This window comes from Lissotriton helveticus, chromosome 10, assembly GCF_964261635.1.
Source record: "Lissotriton helveticus chromosome 10, aLisHel1.1, whole genome shotgun sequence".
NCBI classification, from domain to species: Eukaryota; Metazoa; Chordata; class Amphibia; order Caudata; family Salamandridae; genus Lissotriton; species Lissotriton helveticus.
The window spans coordinates 1,122,963,183-1,122,978,722 of NC_136071.1; the positions used below are offsets into that span (position 1 = coordinate 1,122,963,183).

The 15,540-nt window shown below is 46.6% G+C and overlaps 1 protein-coding gene across 1 annotated transcript in view; it reads right to left on the reverse strand.

Moving 5' to 3' along the window:
- ANO10 (anoctamin 10) overlaps positions 1–15,540 on the reverse strand; it is a 715,024-nt gene that overhangs the window by 613,887 nt on the left and 85,597 nt on the right. Inside the window, exons 8-9 of the mRNA XM_078663907.1 lie at positions 4,796–4,870; positions 3,610–3,792 (exon numbers count right to left, since the gene is read on the reverse strand). Coding sequence (XP_078520033.1) covers positions 3,610–3,792; positions 4,796–4,870 — 258 coding nt within the window. The remainder of the gene's footprint in view (positions 1–3,609; positions 3,793–4,795; positions 4,871–15,540) is intronic.

A 15,540-nucleotide genomic window follows, 5' to 3' on the forward strand; every position in this document is an offset into this window, starting at 1 on the left:
GCATAATTAGCTGGCAAAATGTGAAGGAGAAAACATCATTTCACCATTCCTTCCCCTAGTCTCTATTCGCCTGCACCTTAATGCCTCCCCTGCAACCTGTCCTGCACCCTATTTGTAAGATGATTATCGTGTTATTAAAATAAGACACTATAAGTGATTTTAGACTGTATGTATGATGTGAGATCCTCTCCACAGACCAGTGGACAATCCCACTGCAAGTGGGTAACCTCTTGTGCTCACTCCTCTGATTAGCTTGATCAAATCCTTCGGTATCTCGGTAATTAACTATGCCGATGACACGCAGCTTGTCTTCTCCTTTGAAGGAAAAGATGCTGTGTCTAAAGAGACTTTTCATCACTGCATGACAGCTACTGCGGACTGGTTGCAACACAATTCCCTCCAGTTTAATGGCTCTAAGACGGAGGTGCTGTACTGCTCAACTGACCGCATCCCACGCCCTTTGCCGGAAGACTTCTGGCCAACATCTTCTTTGGGCACGGTGGTGGCGGCGGACTCTGCTCGCAACCTGGGGGTTATGTTTGGCCCTAATTTACAACTGGATGGTTTTGTTAATAAGACGATTACCATATGTATGACGTTGCTCCGCACTTTGCGCCAGATTCTTCCTATGCTCCCAGCACAGACCAGACCAGAGGTAGTGCGTAGTATTATCCTTAGCAGGCTAGACTACTGCAACGCACTGCTTCTGGGTGCCCCTAGTACTTTAATTAGTAAGCTGCAGCGCATACAAAATATGGCAGCTAAGCTTGCCCTCTCTCGATTGCACTCAGCCTCTTCCTCTCTGGCGTTAAAAGACCTTCATTGGCTGCCTGTCCAGCAGCGCATCTGTTTTAAAGCATCTTGCCTAGTCTTCAAGGTCCTTCATGGGCAGGGGCCGGTTTTGCTGCAAATGCTTTTTTCTTGGTATTCCATAGCCAGAACTCTACGTTCTTCTTCGGCATGTCTGGTGGTAGTCCCTAGAATCCAGAGGTTACGGATGGGTGGCCGTTCCTTTGGTTTCACGGCCGCCAAGCTTTGGAATTCCCTTCCTCTGTCTCTAAGGAGGGGAACTTGCACCCTTTAAAAAGGGTTTGAAGACTCATCTTTTCCCCAGAGCAGGGTAATTTTGCGTTTGTGTATTGGTCAGGTAGAGTCAAAGCGCCAGGATACCCTTCGGGTCACAGTTTGCGCTATAAAAGTATGCGATACATACATACATACATAATAGCATCAGCGATGTACCTGTCCTAACATTCTCCGTCATCTATACCTTCTGAACCTTTTTGAGTCCTATTATTCTGCACCCTCCCTAAGCTCCCCTGTACCTATAATTGTAACTTTTTTCTTTTCCTTACTATCAATTTTCTATAGTTGGCTTTAGCTATGCACCAAGGGGTTCTGAATGACATCAAATAAACAACAAGAGAGAAGATCGAGTCGTCTATGCGGTCACTGAGAACCCTGAGGGAAAAAACAACCAAGTTATTCACTTTTTGTCAAGCTAAAATGTTGTGTTACCTATCACCCCTAAAATCATCTGTCACTGCTTTTAACTGTGAAACAGGGGCAGACGAATAATGTGGAAGCCGTACACAACATAACCTCTCCTCCCTGTCCCAAATGTTAAAAAAATACCTGGTCTCCTGCCACACACCTCTACCACTCTCTGATTTCATTCCAGCTCCCCTGCTGAAGCTGTGTTCTCTGCTCTCTATCAGAGTTGAGAGCTAGTTCTGCACCAACATGTTCTCTTAAAGTAGGGACTTCCTCTATGACGTAGCAAAAGTGGGAAACAACTGGGAATCTCGTGTTCATGGTGGTTGCTCCCGGTGAGAGCGATACATAACAAAAGAAAGATCTGAAGAGGTGATGTTATTGAGCATTTGTAACTGATCTAGAAGAATAAAGGGCCAGATGTAGATCACCAAATACCGGTCGGTAACGGCCGATTTCGGCCGTTACCGACCGGTATTTGGTTTGTGACATGTAGGGGGCCTAAAATGTACCGATTCGGTAAATCTAGATGTAGGTGGCGCTGAAAACAGTGCCACAGGCCCTTAAGAATTTGTTATTTACCATCAAATACTATTTGATGGTAAATAACGAATTCCTGTGTACATGCACATCTGTGCATGTACACCTGTGCCATGTGACACACATACATGCCCTAAGGGCATGTATGTGTGTCACATTGCACACAAGCCTGAATCAGGGGTGCAACAGGGTGTCAAAGTGACACCCTGTGCCCCTTGTCAATTCGGTTACCGATTCGGTAATTGCCATTGGTTCCTATGGGCCTCAAGGCCCATAGGAACCAATGGCAATTACCGAATCGGTAAATACCGATTCGGTAATTACCGAATATTCGATTCGTTAAATTATTCGGTAAAAATACCTACATAGCATTTACCGATTTGTAAATACCGAATCGGTAAAATTCGGTATTTACGAATCGGTAAATACTAATTACCTACATCGGGCCCAAAAGCCCAAAAAAAGCCCAACACAGTTCCTTTTGAAGTTCTCCCCAAAATGACTTCTAATACCTAATTCTTAAATTAACAAGTATTCTCATTAAGATATTATGCAGGAAAAACTGGGTAAATATATTAGATCACAGAGATTAAATAATGTTCTACTCACTGTGAGTACCTAAATTCAAAGCACAACAAAACTAAACAGCAAGCAGAAAAAACATAAATCACAACGGTAACCTTCTCAACCTTCCACCAAATCACCACATTTAATCAGTTGACAATTCAGACATTTCGTACATCCTCACCTCCCATGTTTGCAAATAGCTGGGCATTGCACGGCTATGCGGCACATAGAATTTCACTAACCTCCTACTTTGTTGCCTTTTCTGAACCTATGCTCGGAGAGTTATGGTGTTGACCAATTTCCATTCCTGAATGGATGAATGATTGCTCCACTATAATTAATATCAAAATACATCTAGTATTCAATAAAGCCTAGTCCTTTGATGTATTCAATAAACGTGGTTGTGGCAAGGTTCATGTTAAGACTTAATTGTATGCAGTTTTTCAACAACTTAAAATACAGCAATGAAAAATTCAGTTACTTTGCTTACATATGCTACACAATCAGTGATCAAACAAGTTTGTTGTATAAATGTACCTGAGAAGGGATTTTAATTCAGGGATTAGTTGGGTGCTCAGCGTTTAAACGCTATTGAGTATAGTGTCAGAAACAAATAGATGTGATATGAGGCTAGCTAGGCAAGGGGATAAGCCCTATAACCCCTTAAATGCGTGCGGAAAATCCACACCAAGTCAACAACAACAAATGCCTGAACACACATAAAAGAAAATCAGGTTCATGCGAATAGCCAATTGAAAAGATGCAAAAATGTTTCATTCAGATGGGAGGAAAAAAGTTCTTGAGGTGGATCCAATTCAAAGTTCTATCAAGTAGATTCTTTTTATTTGAAGAGAAATAAAAAGAATCTACTTGCTTGAACTTTGAATTGGATCCACCTCAAGAACTTTTTTCCTTCCATCTGAATGAAACATTTTTGCATCTTTTCAATTGGCTATTCACATGAACCTAAGTTTGTTGAATACGTTTCTACAGATCATAAATTCATACCAGGTATGATCCCATTTCCTTTTCAATATTTATTTGCTCCACCAGTGAACGTTCAAGATTTGCGTTGAAGGCCTTCACGCTCTTCTTGACCTTCTTATTGCGTCTCTTCTGCAGCCAGTAAGGGAGCAAGGCTTCGACAAACTGGTTGATGATCTGGGACGTTATAAGCAGAGTGGCCAAACTCTTTGGAAAAGAATTATACAATTAGTACATCACACTATAGTCATGACACTGAACACAATCATAGCACAATGAATGCTCTGTCAGCTGTACGGTTACTGTTAACTAAGAAAATGGAACGACTCCCACACAGGCGATTTTAATATATCTCAACTTTGACAACATGCAAAAACAGGTGTCTGTTGGCTTTATTCATTTGTAAAAAACAAATTGTCCTGAAGAAAGTGGTGCGAAATATCTCAAGTGCCACCAAAACGCCACATCAACAGAATCTTTTGAGTTGTTTTTATAATGTTCTGTATTGGAATGAATTTTCTTTTGTATAACAATGATTTTAATAAGTCATAGATGTTTTAGTGAATGATGGACTGCAAATACCCCGCTTCTACATTTTTGTATGCTTTTAATCCCTCCCTGTATACTATTTGATGTATGAATGATACATTTAATAGTATATTTTTATATAAATAAATAAGAATTATTTTTTTATAATAATTTAATAGATTTTGATTGTGATAAAGTTGTTCACTGTATTATCATTTAGTGCATCTCCATTTAGCTCATGAAAGCAAAATTAGGTTTTACGGAAGTGCGTTAACACAAAAGGAAGTTTCTTTTGTTAAACCACCTTGTCCCTTTGACAGTGAATGGTGTCTCTCCCTACATTTGGGACCCAATGTTGACGTCACGTGTATGGAAAAATGACTGAACCAGCTGATCAAAAGCCTACCTATGAAAGTAACCTCAATTAGTAGCAAGAAACTGAAGAAACAAGCTTCTCCAGTTGTAGAACAGATTTCTAAAGAATAAACCCCACTCTGCTGCATAAATTAAATTACATTTCTGTTGAGCAAACGTCTACCAATGAAACCTGAATACAAATGCTGCCATTCCTATTTGCTCAAGAGTTACAGTTCTGAATCTTACAACAGAAATTAAAATGGTTTATTTAGGAAACACTAAAGGAAAATAACTTCAGTGAGTATAATATGGTCAGGAGACTTACCTGTCTCAAGAGCCTCATGTCTTGCAGCACAAAGGCAATGTAGAACAAAGATGAAAAGCAATTCAAAAAGTCGAACTGTGAAGAAAGAGAAACATAACATCAACTGCAATTTTTAGAAAGTGATTATTTCAATATATTTTAACATCATTTTTAAATCAAAACCCGATGTAGGATTTTAAACACTAATTACCACAGTGGTGCTTCCAAGTAATAATAGCCTGCTGCAATACAACATTTGCTGCTTTTTTATTCCCATGGTTGAATTTAAGAAACTTTGTTGTGTGTCATACTATTTTGCTCGGTGGTCACTTCAAGGACCCTGATTTTCAATATGTTGATCCTGTGCAATGAAACCAAAAGTCAATAGATATAAGAGCCTGCAGACACCTTAGAATAGGTCATTCCTTTTTGCCCCGCTTCGCTCTAGTCACCCCTCCACCCCCCTCTTTTTCTCCCTGCTATTCCCGCTCCTCTCACCGCCGTCCCTGAGGCCGCCCCCCTCGCCGCCCCGCTCCAGCCTCCCAGCTGCTCCTCCCTCCCTCCGCTCCTTATATGGCGGCCGCTGCCTGACAACAGGAGTGACCCTTGACCCTGCTTGCAGGTCAGGTCACCCCCCTGCTGCCGGACAGCTCCACCAGCTAAGTGCTCGCCTCTGGACGTTTGCGCGAGTTCGCGCCCGCTGCCTGCCTCGGATCACCGCCGTGACCGTGGTCAGACTTGTGCTCTGCTTGCATCCTTCTTGGTCTGTATTGTGTAATTCTTGTGCCTGAATTGTATATCTCATGTGCCTTTTTGCCCCGCTTTCGCTCTAGTCGCCCGCCCACCCCCTCTTTTTCTCCCTGTTATTCCCGCTCCTGTCGCCGCCGCCCCTGAGGCAACGCCCCCTCGCCGCCCCGCTCCCGCCTCCCAGCTGCTCCTCCCTCCCTCCACTCCTTAAATGGCGGCCGCTGCTCAGAGGCGCAGCTGTCGCGCGCAGCGGGCGCGCCGATTGCACGCCAAAGACATGCCCGTCTGCGCCCGTCCGTGCCTGGACCGCGCCTAGCACCAGAACCCCTGGACCTTGCACCCTCTACAACGTCAGAATCCGATACAACGCCAGCTCCCTTCATGCCCTCAACACCGGCCAAGACCACCGCTGCTTCGAGTCTGCCCCGAAAGGCACCCACAGACCCTTCTCCTGCCACACCTGCAACTTCACATGTGACAGAACCACCAAACCCCAAGGACCAAACCCAACCACCTCCGCTGCTTACTCCTGAACACCCGCTCTGCACGCAAACATGCCGTCGAGCTCTGGGACCTGCTCGACACCGCCGCCCCAGACGTGGCCTTCCTGACCGAGACCTGGTGGAACGACTCCTCGGCACCCGACATTGCCATAGCCATCCCGGACGGCTACAAGATATCCCGCAGACACATGGGAGGAGGATTAGCCATCGTCCACAAGTTCCCCCTCCAGGTCTGCACCCACGCAGAGGACTCCCTCAACTCCGCTGAACACCTTCACTTCCGGATCCAGACTGACCCCAACACCACCCTCAGAGGGACACTCATCTGCAGACCCCCGGGACCCAGGGCCCCCTTCAGCGACTCCGTCGCCGACCTGGCCAGCACACACGCACTCGCTTCCATGGACTACATCCTCCTCGGGGACCTGAGCTTTCACCTCGAGAACAACAACGACGCCAACTCTGCCACCCTGATCGACAACCTCGCCAAACTCTGCCTCCGACAACTCGTCACCGAACGCACCCACGCCGCCGGCCACACGCACGACCCCGTCTTCTCCTCAAGCACCCATGTCGCCTACAACCACACCACCGAACTCCACTGGACCGACCACCGATGCATACACTTTACCTTCAAGAAACCAACCACTCGCCACCGCACCCACCAGCTCCCCCACCGCTGCTGAAGCAAAGTCACCGAAGACCAGCTGACCTCCACCCTCGCCCAGAACCCACCCGCAGACCCCACCAACACAGATGCCGCCACCCGAAACTTCAGACAATGGATCAACGACTGCACCAATGCTCTCGCTCCATTCAAGAAACCCTCCAACAACCACCCCAGCAGGAAAGCCGCCTGGTTCACCGAAGAACTCCAGACCTCCAAGCGTACATGCTGGAAGCTAAAGAAGAAATAGCTCCATGACCACGCACCAGACAGCCACGCAGCCCACAAGACGCCATCCGCAGACATCACCACCTCATCAGAACAGCCAAGAGAGCATCCTTCAAAACACGACTGGACAACAACGCACACGACAGCAGAGAACTCTTCAACATAGTTAAGGAACTCTCCAACCCCAGCGCCAATACGAACGACATCCCGCCCTCGCAAGATCTGTGCGACTCACTGGCCACCTTCTTCCATCGTAAGATCGCCGACATTCACGACAGCTTCAATTCCCCATCCGCCTCGACCGCAACAGACCCCACCCCGAACACCATATGCACCAACCAGCTGACCTCCTGGTCCCACGTCAACGACGAAGAAACACGCAAGATCATGAACTCCATCCATTCAGGATCTCTGTCAGACCTCTGCCCACACCACATTTTCAACAAAGCCAACACAATCATCGCACCCCAACTACGGAAGGTCATCAACATCTCCTTCGACACAGCAACATTCCCGGAGAGCTGGAAACACGCCGAAATCAACGCCCTCCTCAAGCAGCCCAAGGCGGACCCCAAAGAGCTCAAGAACTTCCAGCCCATCTCCCTGCTCCCCTTCCTGGCGAAGGTCATTGAGAAAAATCGCCAACATACAGCAGACCCACCACCTCGAGGACAACAGCATCCTAGACCCATCCCAGTCCAGATCAGACGAAACCACAGCACCGAGACAGCCCTCATCGCCGCCACAGACGACATCCGGCGCCAGCTAGACAATGGAGAAACTTCAGCCCTCATCCTCCTGGATCCGTCAGCCGCTTTCGACACGGTCTGCCACCACACACTAACAACACGCCTCCAAGAAGCCGGAATCCAGAAGAAGGCCCTGGACTGGACCATGTCCTTCCTCTCCGGTAGAACCCAGCGAGGCCGCCTCCGAACCCTTACGATCCGAAGCCACCGACATCATCTGCGGCGTACCCCAGGGCTCGACTCTAAGCCCGACCCTGTTCAACGTCTACATGGCCCCCCTTGCACAAGTGGCCGGCCAGCACGACCTGAACATCATCTCCTACGCCGACGACACCCAGCTCATCCTCTCCCTCACCAAAGACCCGCGCACCGCCAAAACCAACCTCCACGAGGGCATGAAGGTCGTCGCCGAGTGGATGAGGAGCAGCCGTCTGAAACTGAACTCGGACAAGACGGAGGTCCTCATCCTAGGCCTCACCCGCTCTGCGTGGGACGACTCCTTGTGGCTAACCACACTGGGAACAGCTCCAACACCCACGGACCATGCACGCAACCTAGGATTCATCCTCGACTCTTCCCTCTCCATATCGAAACAGGTCAACGCCGTCTCCTCCTCCTGCTACAACACCATCCGCATGCTTCACAGGATCTACAAGTGGATCCCGACCGAAACAAGAAGTACTGTGACCCAAGCCCTCATCAGCAGCAGGCTGGACTACGGCAACGCGCTCTATGCAGGAATCCCAGCCAAACACCTACAATGACTACAACGCATCCAAAACGCCTCTGCCCGACTGATCCTCAACGTGCCCCGCCGCAGCCACATCTCCTCCCACCTAAGAGACCTGCACTGGCTCCCCATCAACAAGAGGATCACTTTCAAGCTCCTCACCCACGCACACAAAGCACTCCACAACACCGGACCAGCCTACCTCAACAACAGACTCAACTTTTACACCCCCACCTTCTAGCTCCGCTCCACCAGCCTCGCCCCTACCGCCATCCAGCGCATTCAACTATCCATCTCTGGCGGCAGATCCTTCTCCGTGCCTCGCCGCCAAGACCTGGATTACCCTCCACACCCATCTGCGGCAGACCCAAGACCTGCTCACCTTCAGAAGGTTCCTCAAGACCTGGCCCTTCGAGCAGTAGCAGCACCTCCCTCCCCCCTTCTCAGCGCCTTGAGACCCTAACGGGTAAGTAGCACGCTTTACATATTCTCTGATTGACTGATTGATTGATTGATTGATTCCCTCTCAATGACTACATTCTCAACAACTGCAATCCACCCTAACACTCAGAAAAATACCATCTACTTCTAACCAGATCAACCTCTACCAGGTTTACTCTTTCTAACGCCAGAAATGATTTTATCAATCCAAAGTAGAATTGGTATTCCCCAATCTGGGTGGACATGTAAACAAGTCACGTGCCAACGCTTCTGGTTGCAACTTATGGCCTGCTAGTCGTGAATTTGTGTGCTACATCATCCTGTAGTCCTTTCCTGGTCCTTTTGCTAGTGCTCTTCCTTACTGTTTAAGAAGGGTGTCATACAGGGAAAACCAAAGTGGGAACATATGGATGAGGTTTTGTAACTCTAAAGAATTTTAAAGTTTTCATACGTAAGTAATACTGCTGTGTATTATACAAATGTTTGCATATGTACAATGTTTGTGTGTGCTATTTAGTGTATTATTATTTGTTGACATGCATATCTTGTGCTTTTTTAGTGTGTGTGTGTCTTTTTGCTGTTTGTACTGGGTAGAATATGTAGTGTATGTGCTACATCCTTCTGTATTTCTTTCCTAGTTCACTACCTATTGTTTAATCTTCTGTGTTTTATGTTCTTATCTAGATTGTAATCCCATATTATGTTATGTTATGAGTAGAGGGTGAGTTGCACGCTGGAGTTGCCCTGGGTGGTTTCAGGATGCTCCAGGACTGCGATAAAGGAGCTAAAACAATGTACAAGCCTACTTTACTGGTAGGCTGTGTGGAAGCACCGTCAACTGATTCTGCATCCCTGGCCTAGGCAAAACTCCAAAATATACAAAACAGTTACTTAACTGAACTACACTCTGAGTGGAGGAGGAGAGTGTACTGCTGTTCAAATACAGACTTTTTGACAAAATGTAAACCCACGTTCCCCCTGGCAATATGCACATTAGCCTATGAAAACTGAGCTAACGAGCACATGCCAAGGTAACTGAGATTCAATCAATTACATTTTACATAAGTCTTGAGAATTCACAGATAGGATGATGCATAACTTAAGACTTTCAACATAATTAAAATATGAGTTGCCTTAACACCCCCACATATGTTGGACATTTCTGACATGACTAATATGCACCTCTTCAATATGCCCAGAGCACAAAAAACATCAACTACAACGTGCTGCAAGCATTCTCTTAGAAAAGCTACTCACTGTGCCACCTTCTGGCCCACCGTCTCCCAAGCAACCATTAATTAACGGCACCATTGGACCAAGATTTAAGCAAAATCTAAAAGTATGCAAATTCTCACTATCACTAACTTTTGAGGTCAGAGACTCCTAGCATACGCCTGCAACTGAGAAAAAAGTTACAAGAACGAATAACGAAACAGAAAAAAAGACAATGAAAAACACTTCCAACAAACTGTGAAGTACCTGCCAAATCCCAGACCTGAGATGAAGGGGCTGCAACCCCTCAGACAATGCAAACTGGAAGTATCGGAACACTGAAGAAACAGGCTAGTATAGTTCCACAACAGGCGGGCTTATATAGTAGCAACAAAGATCATTATATTCATATGGGTAGAAGAAGTCCATAGACTGCCGCCTTTGTAGAAAATGGATTTAACCGAGGACAAGAAGAAATTTGCTTGGTTTAACAAAGAGCAGATAGACTCTCTTTCAACTAGCTTCTAATACTCCATAGTTACTACATTAATTGCTGAGAACGGATGCAACAAGCACTGGCAAAGGCAATAGGCCTGATTACATTTACATGCAGCTCTAGCACATTACAGTGAGACACTTGAGAGAGGAGCCATTTGGAGCAGGCATAAAGGGCCATAGTTGTAAACCAGTCCCATATCCTGCTCTATCTCAGCTCTGGACTAGAGGCAGAAGACTACATACAGCCAATAGCATTATGAGATAAATACTCTACTTGGGTGAACCAAGACTTGATTGACAAAGTCTCCAGCCTGTGGCTGAAAGAGGCTAGTCAAGGAAACCCAGTGTTTGAAAGGGGTGGACCCAAAGCCCACTCAACATATATTGTTAGGATCATGCCGCCACTCCCCGCACACAACACACACTGACACTGGCAAACACACCTCATTTTAATAGTTTTTTGGAACCCTTTCTAGTTTGCACTTACCTCTGCCCCACCTTGTACATCTATAGTCAACTTTTTTTATCCTTATCCCACTTTTCTCCCCAGCATCATCTCACCCTACTGTTTACACGATGATTTCGTAATTGGAACTAAGGTGCTATCCCTGTTGATAGGACTCTTCTGAAAAATTGTATCTGAGATATTGGTAATTGCACCTCATCTGGCACTCAGTACCTTCCCACAAGCTACAGTGAGGTATGATACACCACGCATGGACAGCAAGATCTTACCGGGAGGCGTCACACTGAGAAACACAAGCAGACCCACTTCTATGTTCACTATTATGTCCTTCACAATGCTGTCCCCGACCACGGAAGTCGCCACATGCACGCAAAGACAGGAGACAAGCCGTATGCGGCCTCACTAGGCTATCCGAGACACCTATGGGATACACAATTAATCTCCCGAAATCTATAAGCACATTATTGTTGGATGAAACGATCACAATGACGGTGTGAAGAGATTATACATGATGTATAATTTCTTATTTACACCCTTCAACTGCTTTTTGTCATTATATGTACTGAATACAACAGCCTTTGTTTAAGAAATGCTAATAAAAAATATTTTTTTTAAAACATATATTGTTAGGAATAGGTAACTGTGAAAAAGGCAGACCTAAAAATTGGCCAGACACACACAGTTGCTTTGCACGTGTTGTCTCAGAGACCATGAGAAATGTTTAAAATCAAACGGATGAAAATATGTGCCATTTGCCACACTGGCTGAATCCAGATGAGAAGTTTGGTTGAAGAGTCTACACTTTTCAAAGAGCCCCAGTCACACTCAATTATTCCCTTAGATCATCAATATAGTACAATTTCAGATAATGCTTGAAGCCAGTTGTCACTCTAGGCCTAGCAAATCACACCATAAAAACAAGAAATGTCTTCATCTAGTCAGATATGGCAATGAACTTTGTTATGCCCAAGCCACACATGGTCCCTTAGTGTGCTGTAGATATTAAAACCATTGAATTGAAGGCAGAGGTTGGGGGAGGAACAGGGGAGGGGGGATTTAGAAGAAATAGAGAGTGGAAGGTGCCATAAGCAGTATGGATTGGATCATATTTCGAGAGATGAGGCTGGAAGGCTTTGGGAGAGAGAGGAGAGATTCCACCGAGTCAGATGAAGCAGATGAAGGGGGTGACAAGGCAGGTGAAGATTCTTAGAAGAAAGGGGCTTTAATATTTTAGGGGGATTTAGAGAGGGGGGTTGTTTGGGACTCGATCTCTCACAGATATTCTGAGCTGATAAGTAAGGAGAGAAGATGGGCAGAAAGACACGTGACAAGTGGACCAGTCAGTGGAATATGGGCAAAGAGTGGAAGAGGTAATAGGAAGGTCAATGGTGGAGGAAAAATAGGAATAAGCATTTGCAATGCAATAGGTCTCGCATTTACGCGAGTTTAAGCTATTGCCATTGTAAATGACAATGCCTTTTATGTAGGTTTTAAAAACCGAAACTTAAAAAAGTCATTGTCATTTACAATGACAATAGCTCAAGCTCATGTAAATGCGAGACCTATTACATTGCAAATGCTTGTATTTCCTGTATGGGAGAATGGAAAGCTTTCAGTGCACTGCTCCCCATCCCTGTGCAGCAGCCACGGCTCTGAGCATGGACTGAGCCTCCTCGTGCTCCGGGTGCCTCTCACTATGCACCTCCCTGGGACCTGGGCAGCGCGGTCTGCATGAGGAGCAGCCGGTGGCTGGGAAGAAGCCCCTCTACTCCGCCTCCTTCATGGTCGCCCCAAGTTTGGAGATTCCTGAAGGTGAGCAGCCCTCGCTGTCCTGCACCAGGCCCAGCACCGCCGCGACCGGATTTTTGTGTGGCTTTTGACCTTTTGAACTTATCTTTGCTGGCTGCAGGGGCGGCAGAACGAATTCAACAGCTTTTCTTTCAATGTGCATTTTGTCATGCAGAGACTCCTGGAACCGTGTTAGTGGATCTTTTTCTTGAAGATAACGACCTCAGTGATCCATTATGTGCTGTGCTTTCCCAGTAAGGAAGGGGCGTGGGGCTCCTTGGGAGACTCTGTGACTGGGGAATGAGATGGGCGGTGGGGAAATATTCCCCTAGTGTTACACTTATGTCGGGGTGAGGTGATGGGTTGGGGACACGGGGATGCAGATTATACTCAGAGGACAAAACTGTGTGTTTGAGAGGATAGGGTATCCCTGGTCCGTCCACCCACCCCCCATGGGAGGGGTAGAAGCAGCGTTTAGTGGTAGGGAGGAAAGAGGGGAGGTCCTCGGCTCCTTGGAAGGGGGGACAGTTCTTCGTCGCTGAGAAGTGTTCTGCTGCTGCCTGCAAAGGGGCTCAGTGGACCTGGGAACCAATCCTGTCTTTAAACAAGTTGTCTCCGCATTAAAGCGCGCGTGCATATCTCCTATCCCTACGCGTGCGTGTTCTGCTGAAACGTTGTAATGAAAAGACACGCAGAAGGCAATGGAAAACAAGCGCGCGTGTCTGCCTTTTATAGTTGCAGCGTGCAGTGAAACTGAAAGCTAAATGAAGCACGCGGTGGGAGCCTGTGAAAGCAAACATCGATAGAGAGGAGACGCTGGAGAGGAGACGCCAGAGAGGAGATGCCATGCGCGTGCACATCACCTGGCCTGGCGCGCACATGGTCTGTCCTCCTTCGCCCACCAAACCGACAACAATAGTCTCGCCAAGGCGAGCAGCGCATTCTCTGCGTCGCTAGGCGAGACCTAAAAATGAAGAGAGGAAAAGGTAACAGGACTGTAGTGGATATGATCAAGTGAGGGTGTGTGGGGGAAGAATTACAAATAGGATGGAGTTTAAGGACCGAATGGTTAGGCAGTGGAGGGAAATGTCATGCATATTTGTACAGTGCACATATCACCTATATCACCTGGGAGGTTAGTAAGGCAACTCAAGTAGGAGGGGCTGCCCTAGCATGGGCCTATTGAAAAATGGTTGATCTTCATTCAGTTGGAGACTTCAGACATGCAGGCACCAAACTTTGTTTGGTGTGTTGAGGTGTCAGACAGGGAGAGGATGAGTAGTCGGAAGACAAAATGATGCTTATTCCGTGGGGTTGAATGATGGTGGCGAGCAATGTCATGTAGACATTGAACAGCATGGGGCTGAACACGAATCCCTGGGGGACTCTGCATTTTGTATTTGGGGAGGCAAAGGAGTGAGCCGAGGAAAGGGGAAAGGGGTAAGGTAAAGTTGGAGGTAGAGACTCATAGAGATGGGTTAAGAGTTAAATATGTCATTTTATGCTAAAAGAAATGTTAGATGAGGGATCAGACTTCTTGCCAGAGTGCTCCCTATAGCAATGCTGATCTAGAATCACAACAGAAATGTCTGGTCCTGATGGGGAGTTAAAGCAAAAAAGCCTAGGAACTGGGAAAATAAATGGGAAAAGAGGGTCTGTCAACGTCGCAAGATGAAGCAGCAAGTATGTGTTAACTCTTGCACAAACAGACTCCAGCACCATTAGAAGGAAGCACCTAGATGCAGAAGAGGGTGGTTCTGAAGAGCTATGGGAGAGCTATTTAGTAACCATGTCACTGTGTTCTCAACAGCAACATGTATGCAGGTCCAAGACCCTTCCATGCCTTACAGCGCCAAAGAGTAAAGTTGCCACAGGAAGCCACTCTGATGCTTTGATGTGCACGGAAAGCATTTAAAATAACTTCAACCCGTCTGACTACTGCTATTCAAGCTATGCCTTGTCAGGAACCAACAGTGGCCCTGGCATTCTTGTGATCCTCAAATAAGGGGAGTGCTGCCTTTCCCCACCGGCTTTAAAGTCTACCTCTGGAGGTAGCCTGCATACCCTACACATATGTATGTATGCAAACACATGCACAAATTAGTATGTGCACACGGCCTAACATGTAGCCCCTACTGCTAGTTTACAGTTTCCTAAAATGAGCATCCTTGGAGATTCAATCAAAGAAGGGGGACTGAGGGCTTTTTTGAGGTCCAGCATACGTGCCCAATCAAGATCCAAGCAAATAAGCAAATGCAGTTTCTAAAAGTGGAGAATGAGAGAGATCCCATAAGAATAATAGGTTGTTCTCTAAAAAGGAAGGGAAAGGGGAATCTCTCCTTTCGGAATTAGGGCCCTCACACACCTAGCCCGCTGGGTGTCATGCTTCATCATAGGGCATGCTCCTCGTCAGGTCGGCGCTGCTATACCCGACGGGCTCCCTATGAAGGGGCTCTTTGGCAGAGATCTTTTATTTCTTGCCGTTTGGTGCCGTGGGTGTGAGGGGCCTAAAAGTAGATGTGTTTATTGTGAAGGTTGTGTTTATTGTGAAGTTCAATAGACCGTGCAAATTAAAACAGTTAATGGAAGGTCAGGCATAACAATTTTTATAACCCTGACTTCCAACCTGATTAAAAAGTGGAGTGGGGACTGCCTGAAGTAATGTTTCAGGATGTTGTCCTCAGTCTTGTGTGGTCGAAATGTTTCTTGCCTCTTAGTCAGGACGGTCTGGCAGCAA